This window comes from Erpetoichthys calabaricus, chromosome 16, assembly GCF_900747795.2.
Source record: "Erpetoichthys calabaricus chromosome 16, fErpCal1.3, whole genome shotgun sequence".
Classification (NCBI taxonomy): domain Eukaryota; kingdom Metazoa; phylum Chordata; class Cladistia; order Polypteriformes; family Polypteridae; genus Erpetoichthys; species Erpetoichthys calabaricus.
Genome location: NC_041409.2, coordinates 47082128 through 47101523, shown reverse-complemented (window position 1 = coordinate 47101523; position 19396 = coordinate 47082128). Strand labels below are relative to the sequence as shown.

General features: G+C 38.7%; 1 protein-coding gene across 1 annotated transcript; it reads left to right on the top strand.

Annotated features, from left to right (window-relative positions):
* The first annotated feature begins 106 nt into the window (after window positions 1–106).
* LOC114666578 (butyrophilin subfamily 2 member A2-like) lies at window positions 107–18473 on the top strand. The gene is made up of 5 exons (XM_051919737.1): window positions 107–458; window positions 5500–5781; window positions 8943–9047; window positions 17793–17798; window positions 17902–18473. Exons 1-5 carry the CDS (start codon window positions 107–109, stop codon window positions 18471–18473), a joined length of 1317 nt encoding a protein of 438 aa, XP_051775697.1.
* Window positions 18474–19396: the final 923 nt, after the last annotated feature.

The window sequence follows — 19396 nt, the reverse complement described above, 5'->3', positions numbered from 1 at the left end:
CAATTTAGTCTTTAATGTCAATTTCTGCTATTACAACATACCCTTACATTTTCAGATGTATTTTTATTTCATTTAAAAAATACCCAATTTAGAACTAAGCGCTCATATGGTTTCATTTTCAGCCGGGTTTTCTTTTGTTGGTCCTTCACATCCCATCATTACTTATGTTGGTGATGAAGTAATGCTGCCAGCCTTCCTTTCTCCAGAACTGAATGCTCAAGGCTTTGACATCAAGTGGACAACGCTTAAGTCTTCGTCACCAGTGCTTTTATACCAGAATAACAGTATCATAACTCGGATTGAATCCTACACGGGAAGAACTGTGTTTTCACGGGAGAATTTGAAATACATGTCTTTAATAATCAGGAATGTCAGAGTTTCAGATGGTGATCTCTACAAATGCCTTGTGTTTTCTGAACAGTGGGAGGATGAGGCTCGCATCAATTTGATTGTTGAAGGTCAGTGTAAATCCTGAACCTATTTTTATTTAAATAAGAGTTATATTGCCTCCCCTGTTTTTCATACCTTTTAGTCCTGGACAGGAACTCATTTTTTGTATTTTTTTTATATTGTGCTTCAATGGGGAGGCACTTTAAAAACTGAGATCATTTCACATGATGGAAAGCCTTCAGCAAATTGTTCCTTCTTTCACCATGAACACTCAAATTTTTTCAGCTGTCATTTACTAAACTGTTTTTGTCTATTGCTGCAAATGTTTCTCTAACTTTACAATAATGAAATGAAAATGGCTTGCCTTTGAAAGTAAAAGTGGCTTTAAATTCAACTTAGTACCCTTCTCCAAACATACCAGCATATGCTTTATTGTATAAATGTGGGCAGATCACACAACTAAACAAGAAGATAGCAATGGACTACCTACTACTTTTGTAGTTACAAATGTTTATCTTACATTGGACATCTTATTCTCATTTAATAATACAGAAGAGTCCTTTCTTCTTTTTGCAGTTTTCCCTTCATCACCATCCTCGCTATACTCTCTGTTCATACTTGATAGTTTTTTAAATTGCTTTGAATCATTACCAAACTAACATGAGGCACTCCTTTAAATAAAAGGCTACACACCCTAGGAATCACCAGTCCCAAAACCTACGTCTAAATGAATTACAATCCTAGATATTACAAGTTAAGTATCATATGCGTTCTCCTTTAGATCTCAAGGATGGCCACTCCTTGTGTTAAGATTTGGTTCTTTGGCCTTGCTCTCAAGTGTAAGAGATCAACAAAATTTCCATTTTTTGTGTGATACGTGCAAACCCAAACAGACTTTCGCATTGAGGCTCAAGGAGGTTGAATGTCAGTTGAACATTGTTCTTTAGTAAATGATTTTGGAAATTAATTTTTGTTTTTATGCATAATTAGTTTAGGACATGTGACTTGTAATATACAGAATTGGGGTAATTGCTCAAAGAGAGTATTTTATCACATATTCCTAATGACTTCTTTGATATTGTATGAGGATTAATTTACTCATTGCTTCCTAGAAAAAGTGATCACGTTTATTAATTGCTTTATTGTTACTCTGTAAACGCATGCAGTTATGTGCCAATTGGAAAGTTCAGCATGAGGATGGCACTCAAATGCTCTTTCAGTGTGTTAACAAGGAGGATATAGGCAATAACAAGGAACGAGAATTCAGCAGTTAATCAATGAATGAATTAATGAATCAGGAAATCCAAATAACCAAATGATGCTGGCAAAACACTAACCAGAAATCTTTACCCTAATTCATTAACAGTATGACAGATGTTCTAATAAATACACCAGAAATATTGTATAGAAAATCTAAATTCTAGACAACCTATATGTCTACGACTGTGACCATTCCACTGGTGATCCTAGAACATCAGTATTGCAACTTTCGGTTGTAACTTGGCAAAATGGCAGCACCTATGAAGCACAAAATTGAGTGGAAACAACAAGTGTATGTTATTACAAAAATGAAAAACTTTCAAATTAAAGTAAAGCACACAAATCATGCAAGATTGCCTAATGTTAAAAACATCAGAAAAAATCAGTTAGAAACTTATCAGTTAGAAAAAATGCATTCAACCCAGAAAGTGTTATTAAACATTAGCAAATCATAGCACCATCTTTTTATAATTTGCCATTGTAGGTGTGAAGGTAAATAGATAGGCATCACAGCCTGGTTGATTGATGGTGCCTTTCCTGGCCAGGAGGCCATAATGGATGGACAAGGAGAGATTGTCTATCCAAAACAATTTCTGCCCCCAGTACAATATATCAGGGGTGGGCAAAGTCATTCCTGGAGGGCCGCAGTGGCTGCAGGTTTTTGTTCCAACCCAATTGCTTAATAAGAAGCACTTATTGCTCAAGAAACACTTCTGCTTCATTTTAGTTATCTCCCTCGTTAAGATTGCTTATTTAAGTCTTAAACAGCTGCATTCTTGGTTTTTAATTGCTCCTTATTAGCAATAAGATGCAAATGACAAAAGAAACCAGCAGTTATCCATTTTGCTTGTTACCCTTTACACCTGTGTGTATTTATCATGCACTATTTGGTTTAATTAAATACTTGGAAGGAAAGAGAAGAGAAAAAAGTGAAGGATTGAGAATTACCCATCCGTTTTACACTTCAAAGTATTTGGATGATATCCTTAGAATGGGAAAAAAAAATCTAGGATATGAGAATGACTTGACATAGCAGAGTTAAAGCACTAACAAGCCATGAAATGTAATTATTGGCAAGGATTGTTTTCTAATAAAGCAACTGGGTTGGTACAAAAACCCGCGGCCACTGCGGCCCTCCAGGAATGACTTTGCCCACCCCTGCAATAGATGGTAGTGCTCCTCTGAGGTGGACCCAGTATGTACACTAGCAGGGATCTTTGGGATTCGTAGTCCTGACACTCAACTCTGTCAGGGTCCTTGGGTGCCACCAGAAGATGCTGCAGGGATAAGAACTACCTGTTTTGTTGAACTTCCCTGTGACGTGGAAGTGCTTCTGCCATTCAGTGTTATGGCACCAGAGGTACTCCCGGGCCCAACATAAAAAGAAGCCATCCAGACTCCTCCAGTGGTGTCAAGAGTTGGAAGGTAGAAGGCGACATTCCCCTGTAAGACTGGAAGGTGGGAAAGGAAAATTATATAATTGGTGGCTAATAAAGTGGATCTTGTTCATGTGTAAAGGTACTGTGTTAATAAATGTGGTCGCTAAAAGTCGTGAATGACAAAGAAACGGACACCAATATAAAATAAAAAGCAAATTCTTTATTCTTGGTGAGAGGAGGCTACAGACCGTCAGCCTGCCACCAGCCTGCCTGCAGCCTCCCTCTATATACCATCTTCATGTATTAAACAAAAAAAATATACATGGCAGTTCATTTTGAGGTTTTACATAAATTATAATAGCTTACTACAGTAATCCCTCCTCCATCGCGGGGGTTGCGTTCCAGAGCCACCCGCGAAATAAGAAAATCCGCGAAGTAGAAACCATATGTTTATATGGTTATTTTTATATTGTCATGCTTGGGTCACAGATTTGCGCAGAAACACAGGAGGTTGTAGAGAGACAGGAACGTTATTCAAACACTGCAAACAAACATTTGTCTCTTTTTCAAAAGTTTAAACTGTGCTCCATGACAAGACAGAGATGACAGTTCAGTCTCACAATTAAAAGAATGCAAACATATCTTCCTCTTCAAAGGAACAAACAAATCAATAGGGCTGTTTGCTTTTAAGTATGCGAAGCACCGCGGCACAAAGCTGTTGAAGGCGGCAGCTCACACCCCCTCCGTCAGGTGCAGAGAGAGAGAGACAGATAAAAAAATCAATACGTGCCCTTCGTGCTTTTAAGTATGCGAAGCAACGTGCTGCATGTCGCTTCACGAAGCAGCTGCACAGAAGGTAGCCAACGTGAAGATAATCTTTCAGCATTTTTAGACGAGCGTCCGTATCGTCTAGGTGTGCGAACAGCCCCCCTGCTCAATCCCCCTACGTCAGGATCAGAAAAAATCAGCGCAAGAGAGAGAGAGAGAGAGAGAAAAGTAAGCTGGGTAGCTTCTCAGCCATCTGCCAATAGCGTCCCTTGTATGAAATCAACTGGGCAAACCAACTGAGGAAGCATGTACCAGAAATTAAAAGACCCATTGTCCGCAGAAATCCGCGAACCAGCAAAAAATCCGCGATATATATTTAAATATGCTTACATATAAAATCCGCGATGGAGTGAAGCCGCGAAAGGCGAAGCGCGATATAGCGAGGGATCACTGTACTCCCTGAATTGGAATGTGTACATTGCTTCTTTCAGATAAAAAGGTTATCAGAGCACTCACAGTTTTAAGAAATAGGCTCAAATAAGTTTAAGCAGGAATTCAGAAACTTTCACATTGATTTATAATATCACAGGGTGTTCTGTTAGTATCAAGAGGTCAGCATTTTCTTATAAAAGAATGTAAGTTACTCTTATAATTCTGTGCACAAGCTTAATTCTTTTTCTACCTAAATGAAGAACAAATCATATAGAAGTAAAAAATCATATAGCTCTCTGCAGCATGATTAATACAAAATACAGTCCTTGGTATTTGTAAGTTAAATACTTATAATCATTACAGTTAATAATGTTTTTTCTTCCTCATAAACAAAAATGTTTATTTTAAACGGGGACTCTGTTGGGAAAGTTGGTGATTGGGGTTTGGTGCTCAGTGGTGCCTCCTACAGGTTACAACATCTTTCTACCAATTAATTAACTGGAATATTTGAAGCTCATAGCTCCAAATTCAAAACATGCTGAAGCCCTCTAATCAGGTAGTGTGGTGTAGTGGTTAAGGCTTTGGACTTCAAACCCTGAGGTTGTTGGCTCAAATCTTACTACTAACACTGTGTGACCATAAACAAGTCACTTGACCTGCCTGTGCTCCAACTGGAAAACCAAAAGAAATGCAACCAATTGTATCATAAACGTTTCAACTTATCTTGGATAAAGGCGTCAGCCAAATAAGTAAATGTAACCATGTGCATCCATTACTTTTACACAAGTGGAGTTGGTTAGTTCCACAAAGCCAAGGTCACTGTGAAGCTTTTTTTTTTTTTTAGAATAATGTTTCAATTTAAAATAAAAGATTAACTGCTCAAAGGCAAAACCCATATAAACGTAAGTACTTTATTTCACTCAATAGGCATTGTTCCTGTTATTTGCTCAATTTAATGTGACTACATTCATATAAATTCTCTCATGGGCCTAAACTCTGCCCTTAAACATGAAAGATCACATTCTCCTTTTAACTCTTTGTGGTTGGTGTGTCATGCGGTATACATTTTTCAGAGGTGACCCTCCAGTAAACTAATGCAAGTGTTGATATTCCATCCTGAAATACTTAACTAAAGGACTTATGGTTAGTTGTAAGCTATTTTATTACATTAGTTTTGTTTATAACATCTAGTAACAGTTTATTCTATCCATTTCCATTTCTATCCAGATCATTCTTCCTTAAATTTTCTTTTGTTTCTTCCTTTTGTTAGTTTTAGGTTCTCAGCCCTCCATTTCCATGATCTCCACTCAAGACCAGAACACCACATTAGAGTGCAGTGCTGAGAAGTGGAACCCACAGCCAAAAATCATCTGGAGGGACATGAATGGAGAAGACATGACATCACAGTCAACAGTAGCAACACAGGAAGATACTGAGGGACTTCTGACAGTGAATAGTGTCATCCCGGTGAAGAAAGAGTTCAATGTGTTTGTCTTCCTGTTGAGAAGTAAGGCACCAAAAACAGACTGGCCATCAAGACTCACTGTCTACAGTGAGTGGAACTGATCTCATTGATTTTAATGTGCTGTGATTTTAAAATAATCATTCTTTTTAGTCATTCATCCTGACAATACCTGAAAATAAGTTTTACTAAGTATCACTTACTTGTTATGATATAAGATATCTCATTGGTGATTCAAAAAGTGTGTCTCCTATCACTAAACACTACAGATCAGAAAAGTGTAGATAGGGATAATGAGTGTAAATTGATGAGCAAAAATGGTAAAATTATCCATTTAAAATTAAATCTACAACACAATACAGTGCAAATAAATTTGGGGTCTGAATTGTTTCTGAATCCACTGTATAAATGCACAAATGCTGCATTTGCTCAACAGGTTGGCATATTACATTTTAACAGTTTATGTTGGCTACCTGTTGTCACTTCTCAGGGAACTGGCTGACAAGCTGTTTTGTCTTGATAGAGTAATATTTCACTCTTCCTTCCCCTTTTGTATTATTAATACAGTATGTAGCCTTTGTCAGAATGCCTCAAATCTCACAGACTTACCGCTGTTAGTAAGATACTGTACTTTATAACTTTTCCTCACCTTCCCTTCTACATTTATAACCTTGGGCAATTAGGTGTAGTAAAAGACAAGCAGGAGTTAAGTTACACTTTAAATGTATTATTGATAATATTCACAAATGATAACAATAAGCAGAGTACATTTGAATATTGGGAACCATACAACCTGATAAATGGTGATGTGTAATTTCAGGCAGCACACAGACTTGTTTATTACTTAAAATGTCTCTAGGTAAGGCATCATTTCTGGTCAGCTTTCTTCAGAACAGGCCACACGTTTGTCTTAATATGTTCTTCATTCTGTGGTTCTTTTCATGGAAATGGTGTGAGAGATACTCCTTGATAATGATTGTGTACGAGGATAGGGAGGGGTAAAGCAAGCAAATTTATAGATTCTCTGTCCAAAACCAAAAGCCAGTAGGGTATTGTGGTACTTGATGGCTTCTGATTTAAAACCAAACAGCCAACTTTAGACCAATAGAATTCTGATGGGACACAATGGTTTTACACCTGCCCTCAATACCATTTGTTAAGCTGATGCTGGCCAGCTAGGTAGCCTGGCTTTCCTGTGGGGGTTGATTGAGAGAGTCCTGCAGAGGATCACTAGCCAAACTGGTTTTAGACACTTACCCCGACCCTGTCATAAAATTACAAAGATTCTGTCCTAACGGGGGGCATCAAACCATTGCGGTTTTTATCAATGATATTACACTAATATTACATTGCTTTGTCTAAGTTGCAAATAAAGACATACAAAATATTTATCAACTTAGATACAAAATTTCACACCACAACACAAGCTATTATCTGATTGGCAGTTTTTGTATGGTGTGGGTGTAAAAACATAATACATACCATAATTTTGACAACCTAAAATGGCAATTTTCAGCAGAGTCTGGTTCTCCTGATATAATCAGAGCACTTTACTGCATTCGTATTGTGAGAATGGAACTTCTCTTGTTTACCATAAGCAGTGACATTCCATTAACACACAAGTCACTTGTGAGGCTAAGATGAGACTGACAAATGTTGTGGCACGGTGACCTGGTTCGAGCCATTGTTTATTTATTTTGATGCAAAACAGCTTTGGCAGTTGTGATGGTATTGTACATGGTGGCTACTTTGTTCCTAAGGTAACTTGTTGAACCCTCATTTTATCATATGGCCATTGCTGTTCATTCTAATAGCAATCATGTTATTACATGTGCCAGATAATAGTGGGTACACTTCTCTAATGCTGGCACCCTATGCTGTTCTCTCAATCCCCAGAATACAGAGGAGAGGTACTATAATGCAGTCTTGTCATGCTTGATCTTTCATGCTCGGTTGCTGAGGACAGCCAGATAAATTTGAATGCAGTGATGGGGTCTGAATGCATCAGATGGGAGACTGCTCTCCCAGCTAATGAAGTTCTGCAGCATCGTAATTGCATATGTACGAATGAGGCTTATTAGCATAGTCCATAAATGGTACTTTTGAGCCAGCAACCAGGTGGGGTTCCAAGTGCATTCATATACACACATTTACAAGATGATTGTGATTTAGAAAGGTAAATCAAAGAAATCTTGGGAAAGGCAATTTAAAGAGAAAGCCTCTTACAGGTAGGTTGGGTATGCAATGGATGTCAAAACATTTGGTCAATACAATACACAAAATAGAACACAAGTAATTCTCTTTACAGAGGTATATAACCAATCTATCATTGCCACCTCAGAAATAAAATACAACAGTACAAACTACAAGGAAAAATGTAAGAAGAAATTATACCACTCCCTAAATATAGAACTATTACATATGAGGACACAGACTTGTTCAAATACTTCAAAAACAAAAAACATCAACATTTTTATAAATAAAAAATAATCAAAAACAAAATAAAAACTAATTAACATAAATGAAAAACAACAATATCTGTCCATCAGCTAATTGTAGAGCCACTGCCAGATTGCAGAAAAAGGTGTCAGAGAAGCCAGACACAGTCAGATTCTGGAGACCTCAGCCAATAAGCCGCTTCCCCTCTCCTGGCCATTCAACAGATGAGTCAGTGCTGGGATAGCCAATCTGATGAAAGGACCCTTCTACCTCACGATTCCAGTGCTCATTTATCTAAGATTACTTTTCCATAGGCAGGCAAAAAACGTGGCAGTAGAGCAATGGCACCATGCGGCACCAAGTGCCACAAGTGCCACATGAGGATACTGAGAAGAGAAACAGAACAGGCAATGGTTGGTAACAGTTTATAAATATATTACTTATATTTTAGTACTAAATGCATTATGCACATAATCAGCAGCTCTAGTCAGGGTATGCCAAACTGAAGTAGTAAGTCTTCAGCCTGGATTTAAGAGCTAAGATTGAAGGGGCACCTCTTACAGTAGCAGGCAGACCGTTCCACAGCTTCAGGGCCCTGTAATTAAAAGTTTGACCTCCCATTGTTGGATAGATAGTTAGGTATATAAATATGGCCAGTATCTACATGATAACTCAATTATGTCATTCTACCACTGAGCAAATAAAAGACCTCCCAAGACCCTAAAGCACCCACTTGATGGATTCTTATATGTTGTCCCCATTTGAAGTTTGTTCCTTTATCACTGATTCAGACATCTTTCACCATTTTGCAGGTTTCTCCCCAGGAGTTTCTGTCTGGCTGGTGTTGTTCTGGGTCTTGTTGGCAGTTTGTGTTGCAGTGACTTCTCTGCTGGCAATTCAATGGAGAAAAATGAAAGGTGAGTGCACAACGATAATTGAGACAGAATGACATTCTTATTCCTATAGATGACACACTGACTACCTGATGTTGAAGTCATCTAAAAAAACTGATATTCTTATTGATTTCCCTTCTGCAGAAAAAAAACACAAGATATGATTTGATAGGTAAGTATGTTTCTAAATCTGTTTTTCTCTTATCAAAAACATTTTAATCCAGGTACAGTATGGCTGTTGTTATCATTTCTGAATCATCAAGTATCTTGTTCATCCTTTGCTCTGATCGGAAAAGTGTCAGTCTCCAGTAATTTCTAACCCTTTACATTATTTTAGTGTCCAGATCTGCACTCTCGCAGGTTTTGTTTTAGTCACAGCACTTAAAAAAAAGTATCAAAGGGCAAAAGATCTCTTGTGTCTTTTGGCCTTTAAATTAGCATAGAAACTGCTAATTTGTACCAAATAGGGGTTTCAAAACAATGACTTAAGACTTACATTTAATATTATTTAATCTTTGACCTTTATGGCTGACCATCTCACATAATGGCCCCATGTTACTCCTGTCCAGCTGAACGTTCTACTCATCTCACAGCTGAGAGAGTCTGTATCTGTAAATGGAATTCATCATGGGCCATCTGTAAGCCGGAGAGCCAGCAGTCCAGCCCAGATGACCTGGCCAATGGGTTTTCTGGTGGCTGTTTTACTTTTGTCTGTCTTTGTCATTTTTAGCTATTTGAGGTGCCAGAGAACAAAACCCACCACTAATGTCCTCTTTTCTGCAGAGTCAACAGGCCTTCAGTCAGTTGTATAACCAGCCTGTCCATAGTAACTGTGTTCCTTCTTTGTGGCCTTGTCTACACTTTTCACTAGCCCACAATCTCTGATGAGATATCTTGTCTGTGTTATTGTCATTGCTGGCCTGACTCCCAAGCTTCACCTTCCTTGTATTCTTTCAGTCTGTCTGCTACTTCCCTTGTATTTGTCAGTGCAGCCCACATTTTCAAGTATTCATTCCGGAAGTCACAACTGACTGTGGCACAATTTTGTCAGCACCAAACCAACAAAAGAACAAATACAAATAGAAAGACACACAGAAAAACATCCAATAAAACTGGGAACACAACCCAGCACCCTGAACATCATGATCTGAAGAAATATTCACATTGAAACTTTCACATAGTAACACAATGCGGTGGGCTGGCATCCTGCCTGGGGGTTGTTTCCTGCCTTGCGCTCTTTGTTGGCTGGGATTAGTTCCAGCAGACCCCTGTGACCCTGTAGTTAGGATATAGCGGGTTGGATAATGGATGGATGGATAATAACACAAATCAACTGTAAAAGCATGTTTTATGTACAATTGTGTACATTTGTACCATAGTAGAAATCTGGTTACATTGGTGGCATTGCATTAGTATTTAAGTAGCTAATATCTGAAAGTGCTCTCATGTTAAATACAAACTATAACAAATAATAAGATGGACAGTAGGGACCCAAGGCAGAGGGTCATGTGGTTTACAATAGCAGCAGGAAAATATTTTACGTCCCAATAAGAGCAGAGAAGCAAGTAGCCAAGCAGGCAGAGGGTCTGTAAGTGGGCATGTAAGCTCAGGGGCACAGGGTCATGCAGGATTGTGACACAGGGACAGACTGTGTTACTATTCTGTAGGAGCCATAGAGATGGATATAAAGGGAAAATATTCATATCATTGGATTGATTTAACAATTTCAAAAACAGGTTAGTACTTTGTGGGAATGTTTGTAATAACTTGGGGAATGAAGTAAGGATCAAATGGGGAAGTATGTTTCAATGCACTTTCCTCTACTATGATTTTTTTGATGTTTTATGGTAGTGGTTTGTTGTTAATCATATTGCATACCAAAGTTTAAGAAAATAAATCAGTTTCTTTCAGATGTGTCAAGTTTATTTAAAAGTCACCATTGTTACTTGGCAGAATATGGTCATTATATTGCCAGGCTTTTTTCTTCCTTTTTTCTTTCCTTTAGTCCTCATGACTACCTCATACTTCCGGGCTATAGGGAAAGGATGAGTCCCTAGGTCCTTTGACAGCTCCCCCTGGCGGCACCCACGGCACCGAACAGGGCTGAGAAACCAAATACCAAGTCCCAGGATGTCCTGCAGGAATCCGGCGCACCGCTACACTTCAGGAGAGCTGCCATCTAGCGTTTTGGGGGAGGCAGTGTCCAAAGGTAGCTGCCTCCCCCCATCCTTCCATCCTCAGGGTGGACTGTCCAGGTTGAGCTGCCGGCCATCTATCGCAACAGCAATCTGCTCAAATCCATAACGTGAAACACATGACATATGATAAAATGTATGAACATTTGCTTTCTGATCTCCTGTTGGGGTCTGTTGTCTCTGTAGCAGAGAACATAGAATATTATGTGTCATTGTATGGAGACAGCTTTGAATGTTTTGAATAAGAAAGTATCAATTGTGTCATTATTGTGTAAAATACGTAAAGAGCAAAGTCTGTCCAGAAGAAAGAAGACTTCACTCATCAATAGACAGAACTGTAACTAGAATTTAGAATTAGAAATAATTAAAGTTGACATCATGAGATGAGCCCAGCCTCTCATCTAGAACTTTATTTAGAGATTTGTGTCTTTTCCAAGTCTGACTCTTAAATTTTCACACCAGTCTTCTCTTTTTCCTCCAGTTGAACTCCTTCCTGTTTGGTTTCTACACAAGGAGATTGGTAAGAAAAAGATTTCCACACCTTGTATCAAATCACAAGTGACAACCTGCAGAACATTTAAATGGAGTGAGGGAAGTTAGAAATTACAGTCAAAAGACATGAAAAAATTAGTTTATTAGTCTGGATGAATCATACATTGTAAAGTGTAAAACAGGACATCATAAGTCCCATCACTGATATAGCCAAGACCTCTATTGTCAAAATCTGGGGCCTGCATTTTTTATTGATGTAAGACCTATTTTTGTATACAGTGTTGGCCTGCATTGAAGATGTAACCTTTTAGTAAGGAGAAAGTTGATCCCGTGGCTGAGTCATTGGTACCATGTGGCAATTGAAATCTTATATATAAACATCTACGCGTGGAAGTGTGTGTGTCTGTCTATCCAGCTTGGAAGTGTGAGGCTACAGCATAAAGATCAAAGAAAGCAACTCTGTCGCAAAAGTGAAACCGCTGCCGCTAATACATCGCCTCGAGCATATTGACAAAAATAAACCTCAGAGGAGCGAGAAACTTGCTTAGCTGTTGATAGACAATGGAGGCGAGCATATCGCCAAAACGAAACCAATAAGGAGGTGCTAATGCACAACTGATGAAATTAATTGATTGAAGTGCCAGAATCCATGGTTTCTAGGAGCCCAGGCTTTTTACAGCACAGGCTTACACAGCTAGTTTTAATTAAAAGCCAAATGTATGATGAAGACCAACTGGGTTGTCCTAACAGAGCAGGACAGAGGCAACTAGAAATGGGACAGAATCAGGCATATATAGGCAAGAATATGCAAAAATAACAGAAATAATTTCTACAGTAATGCAAAGCAAGTTAAGAAATTCAGTCACAAGTTCAAAAGCATAAAATCCACGATACCAAACAGGATGGACAATGGACAGAGACATAACCCAAAGATGGGATCAGGTGTCCAACATATGAACACAGGACAAATGAGAGGAAACCATTCAGTCCATCAAACTTGTCAGAACTTGAAAAAAATGTAAAGAGAACTTATCAGTCCTGTCCACCTAATTCCTCCAAAATAACATGAAGTTGCGTTTTGAAAGTCCTTATAGCCCTACTGTCTAACATACTACTTGGTAACTTATTCCTTGCGTCTATGGCTGTCTGTGTAAAGAAAAACTTTCTAACGTTTGTGCGAAATTCACCCTCAACAAATTTCCAAATGCATCTCTGTGTTCTTGATGAGCTAATTTTAAAGTCACAGTCTCAATGCAATGTGCTAATTCCCTTCATAGTTTTAAACACTTTAATTATGTCACCTCTTAATCTTCTTTTGCTTATTAGTGGTTTGCTTAGTAATTAGTTAATGGCAAAGATGTCCCATTATCTCATCCAGATATTTTTTAACACTTGTCAAAGTCTCCACCTCAACTCCATGAGTCTGTAGTTCTTTATTTGGTTGAAGGAATTCTACTGGACAGATTTTATTGTAGTCTTAGAAAATTCTAAACACCTCTAATTGGAACCCACACAGCCACAGTCTTCTCTACTTGAAAATAAAGACATTTTACTCACTTCCTCTTAATTTCTTCCAGTGTCCTCAGGTAGGTGATTCACTATTTAGTTGAAATAATTTTGCTGGATGAACTTTAGTGATGCCTTTGAGAGTTTTGAAGGCCTAAGTTAGCTCCATACACAATCTTCTCTAATTAAGACTAAAGAAGTTTAACTCCCGGACCCTGCCAGAGGAGGATATGCCCTTCAGTGCCATGATGAATTTTACTGACCTTCTGTTCACCTCTTCAAGGTGCTGCTCTGTCTCATTCATCACCTCATGAGCAGAACTGCACACAGTACTTCAGATGTGGTCACACTAGTGTATCCAGCAGGGGGCGTTAGCTCCTGTGTTGGAATGAGTTCTTTTATAATTGCGGTATGTTACATAACCAAAGTCTATATACTGTAGATATATTATAAAAAGGTGATACCCCTCCCTTAGTGATACGGCGATAAGAAATCATATAGGAAAAATAATTTAGCTTTCTTTAATGACGGGTTACACTGCATAACAGATGAAGGAAGTTAATGGCAAGAACCCAGACCAGGAGTGTGTAGAGTCTGCCATTTTCGCCACTGCGTTGGAAGGATTTTCAGATTCGGATGACGTTAACTCCCATCCATCTGTCTGCTTCAAAGGTGTGCTAGGCAATGTTCCAAGGCTTTATACTCTTTCTTCACGTGCAGGTCCCCACTTCAAACAAGGCAAAGAGGATACAATTTCATGCTGAGTTTGACACACAGAAATAGTATACAATGATCATCAGTACTGACTGCTCATTTCAAAGTTGTCCCTAACTTTCGTGTTCTAAAATACTTGCCTAGCAGTTCTTATATGGTGAACTCCTGTGCTAAATCTGGCTCTGTGTCAACTGTGCACATAAGTAGAAAAAGACAGATTTATAAGATATATTTGCACAGAGCACAGTGACATATTAAACTTATACACTTATTACAACTAGTGTCACCTACACTCTAAGCAGAATGTCCCTTGATTTGTACTGCACATTTTTTGCAATCTAACCTAACATTTTATTTGCCTTCAAATTAATTCTTAACATTGCCTGAAGATGAGACAATTGCATCAGATTAAATTGTTAAAAATGTTTTTTGGAAGACAGTATTACCATTCTATTATTTATGCTTAAAATTATTTTTTTTCTGTTGAATTCAGCAGGGGATCCTTGTTCCCTGGGAATGTCTTTTTTTCCTAGAAATACAGCTAATAGTTTGAACCTATATAATTTATAACACTACAATAACCATGGTGTAAAGAAAAGCCAAGCAAAATGACACCTTTTATTAGCTAACTAAAAAGATTACAATATGCAAGCTTTCGAGGCAACTCAGGCCCCTTCTTCAGGCAAGATGTAATATCATTCTTGATATAATCACTGTATGGACCTGGCAATGCTCCTGAGTGATATCTTTACTACAAACCATGGAAGCTCAGAGAAAAAAAAGTCAGAAAACAAAACTTAAGTGAATGTGAACTTGAGGTATTACTGATTACAAAATTTGCCAAAACATTTCTTTTACTGGTCTCTTTGCAGAATTACAAATAATAATAATAAAAAAAGAGTGTCTCAGTGGAGAGAGCATGTTCTCTCATGCAGTTCCTAGACTGTGTGAATTGACAAAGGCTGTATGTGCAGAGCTGCAAGATAAAAAAAATCATTTTGCCAATTAGTAAATGTCAGTCTTGCCAACAATACAAGTCTCTTTATATTCAACATACAACATCCAAACAGCTTTGAATTTCCATTGAGTTGATGTCTTGAGGGACAGGGTCTGGGACATCCATGCGCTTATCTTGACCTACTGTAAATCAGGAGCCAGAGGCAGTCCATGTTCCTACGCTATGTTTTCTAGTACTGCACAAGTCATTACAATGTGGCAAACCTTTGTGGGGCAGTGTGGCACCCTATGAGTCCAAACTCCACCATCTACCTTTTAATGAACCATTGGTTCTATTATTATTATTATTATTATTATTATTTAGCAGATACCTTTATACAAGGCGATTTAGCAAGTTATAATACTTATATATCTATATATAGACTGTAAAATCTCTGTGTGCGTCCAGGTGTCCGTGTGTGGGTGTCTTCTGGTGAAGTGCGCATGCGCGGGGCAAGGTGCGATGCGCAATATTACTGTCAGAGAAAGTTAGAGGCGTTTTACGGAAATACAAACCAGTATTACTGCAAGAGGAAATTAAAGGTACACAATACAGTGACGCATATTACACCCACATACAAGCCAGTATTACTGTCAGAGGAGATTAAAGGCATATTACCGACACGCACGCCTGTATTACCACCAGAGAAAATTAAAGGTATATTACGGACTTAGAAGCCAGCGAACATACAAGATGGTATCCTTCAATAAGGGTGCACACAAAAAGGCGAGCCTCAAAAGGGCGACCGCAATTGGGCGCAGCGAATAAAGGCGCGCATAAATAAAGATCTGCACCTTTGTTGCTCTTCACATATTCCAGAGCCATTTGACCTTAATTACCTACGAACGCATTTATTCGCTGCGCTCAATTGAGGTCGCCCTTTTGAAGCTCGCCTTTTTTTGCGCGCCCTTATTGAATAGAGCCGTACAAGACAGTATTACTGTCACAGAAAATTAAAGACACACAATACACGGCGGCAGCCCACAAAGAACGGTCAACTCAGCAAGTAAACATCAACAAAAGAAAGGCTGAAAGAAAGAAAAATACGACCAACAAAAAAAATAAGGTCAAAGTCCCTTGCCATTTAATATAGACTGTTCCTACTAATGTTTATGCACTACTGTTCTAGCGCCCGTTATTGTAACAGGCTAAATGACTAGTATAGATATAAAAAGCAAAATTGACTGACCAAATGACTCACCTGCTTATCAACAAAAACTCTATTTGCCATTTAGTTACAAAGCTGAAATTTGGCAGGATTGTACATCTTAGGCAGTAGGTGTCCACTAAGAAAGGTCATTTCAATAAATCTATATTTAAAGGTAACCCCTCCCCACAATAGAAAAACTAAATAAACCAAAAACTCAAAAATGCTTTGACTGATTTGACAGTAATTTGTTGTTGTTATAGAAAAAAGAAAATTAGCGAATCCATTTTCTTATTTGTTGATTTTAATATTAATACCCTATCTAGGTTAACATACATGCTCTGCAATGCACTAAAAAGGGGCTTTATGTAAATAAAAGACACATCAGTGCTGATTAGCACAGCCTGCAAACAGAACCACTGAATAATAGGGAGGAAGGATGAGTGAAGAAGAGACAATGTCCTGGACATGAAAAAAGAGGTGGGATCATATATGTCATGTACAATGAGGCATGAAATTGAAGGAGTAAGTCTGGTGAAGCTCAATTTAAAGCAAAGCTCAGTGGTTAGCAAGCGTGCTATGAAACTCTAGTGAGGATACCAGGCACTGTGGCTGAGAGAATAGGTGTTGTTTTTCTAAAAGCAAAAAGGAAGGGATAGAGAAGCAGAAGTGGAAGTGGTTTCCTTGGACACAAAATAAAGGGGACAGATGGCATAAGTTTAAACTTAAAACAATGTATGCTGTCAATTGTGCTGATTACATTAGGAAAAATAGCAATCATTGTAAATTGCTATTTAATATCGGCTCACTCACCTTGACTGTAAGGATACCGCATTTATAAGGGGTAGCACTTTAAGACAACTCCAAGAAGACAGCTGTAAAAAGTCTAAGCTAGTTATCCCTGCAATCCCTGATAGCCTTCTATCGGCAAAAATCCTCTAAAAGAACTAACGCTACCCTTACCAGCTAAATCCTACATCACACAGCACACCCTTTTTATGGACAAAACAGATTGGCTACACACTAAGGCAATTACCATTAAGTGTATGCATTTGGTATTATTAACAATGTTGATGACAGCTGTATTGAGAGAACATGTCAGTTAACAGATATGATTAGTTTAAGAACACTGGAATGTGACATTGAAATGGACAATAAAATGAGACTTTCTGTTCACTTCATTGACCTGCCGTCTGGTGTCACTAAAATGCCAACATCAAACAAGGACTCATGGATGGTTGAAACTTACCCTAACGGTAAGCCATTTTCCACACCAGGCTTGTGTTTCATAAATCCCAACTTTTGTGTAAGAAATGGCTTGCTCGTATTTGTGAGTGTAAGCAAGTTTTAAACTTCAGGCCACCCCTCTTCAGAGGTCAGTTTGGTCAAACTCAGGCTACTTATTTGTGGGGAGAAAAATGGATGGCTGATAAGGGTCAGATGAATGTATGGTTCATATTCTGAGATGAACTTCTTCCTGCATACTGGTTTGTCATCACAAGAAATTGTCTTGTTTTTTCTGAGCAGTTCTTTGCTGCTTACCAACAGAGGGCAATGTACTTGTTCTCTAATATCTGATTCAATGACATCTTCACTATGAAGTTGAGTTTGTTCGGTTATTAAAAAGCACATTTGGAACTCTGTCAGTTTAGTTTTCAATGTTTTCAGAAATAAAAAGACTTCTTATGTTTTTGATTTCCTGAATGTCTGTTTTATAGCTTCAGGTAATTTGAGGAGTGAGTGGGGTCATTTACTGTTGTCTGCTGATAATACAGTTGATTTCCTGACTTCTTCCTCTTTTCTTTTTGTCTTCTTTCTTCTCCTCAGCTGATGTCACTTTTGATCCTGAGGCTGCAAGTCTGTGGCTCATTGTGTCTGAAAACGGGAAAGAAGTGAGGCATGTAGACACAAGACAGACAGTGGCAGACAATCTAAAGAGGTTTGACCGCTGGGTTAATGTCCTGGCCAGAGAAGGCTTCATCTCAGGGAGACACTACTGGGAGGTGGAAGTCGGGGAGGAGACTGCGTGGGATTTAGGAGTCACCAGAGAATCTGCTGACAGGAAGGGTTGGATTAATCTGAGCCCATATGATGGATACTGGAGTGTGGTACTGAGGAATTCAAATGTGTATGAAGCTTGTGATAACAGCATTATGTCCTTCTCCCTGAGAGTGAAGCCCAGGACAGTGGGAATCTTTCTGGACTATGATGAAGGTCAAGTCTCTTTTTACAATGCCCAGTCTCATTCTCACATGTACACCTTCACAGACTCCTTCACTGAGACCCTGTACCCGTTTTTTGGTCGTTCTTTAAATGATGCTGATAGAAGGGCGGCCCCTCTGGTCATCCGGCCCCTCTGCACACAATGGTCACTCAGGACACTTACCTCTCCGTATTAATGTCAACTGTCCATCTCTGTGTCAGGTCAGACCAGCACAAAGCCAATGGAGACGTTCTTTAAGATTCAGAACACAAAACTCTCAGCCCAATGAGGTGCTCTGCTGTTTTTTGCTAGTCTGCCTTTAACTCATCAGGATTTCAGCATTTAATGGAAACATCATAACTGCACACTTGGAATTCTTCATTTGCTTTGGGTAAAATTGTTGACTTGATAAACAATCATAAACAATGATTACATTAAAATGGAGACCAGAGAAGTAACAGAAATAATGAGTTCACTCAATTTGCTTTACCTTTAAAGAATAATTATGCAAAGATGGTTGTGTTCTCTACAGTGATGGATTTCTTTTCTTCGGTATTTTTGTAAAGTGACCTGCTGGTGGAGGTCTGATGACCCTGATGTGTCCACTTTGTGACAGTAAAAGACTGACCGAATGAAGAGAGTGAGCTGTTTGAAAGAAATCTTCTTCCTAGTGTTAATCCTGCGCTCATGAAAGGTCAACTGTTGAACAGGACTTTCAACACTTGTTTTGATCGAGGTCATCTTCGGGAGCAACATCTACTTGTCACATATCTTCCTTGATTCGGTCTTCCACATGTCCTTTGTGCCTCACAGGCTCAATTGTAAAGCCATGTTGGCCACTGAGCTGTCATCGCTGCAGATGACATGGCTGGGCCATTAAAGGTTTGAACTGCACATCTTCTTATCTTCAGAATGTCTTCATTCATGATAATGTCATATCTGGTTAGGCAGAGAACCCACCGCAGGATTCACATCTCCATGATGAACTTATACTTGGTGGAGGCTGTGCCAACCTATGACCCATTACATGGACACAGAGCGGATGACTGCTTTGTAGATCTTTGCCTTGAGGTAGTTTGGAATCTTGCGATTGCGGATTGAAGAGAGTGAGCTAGAAGA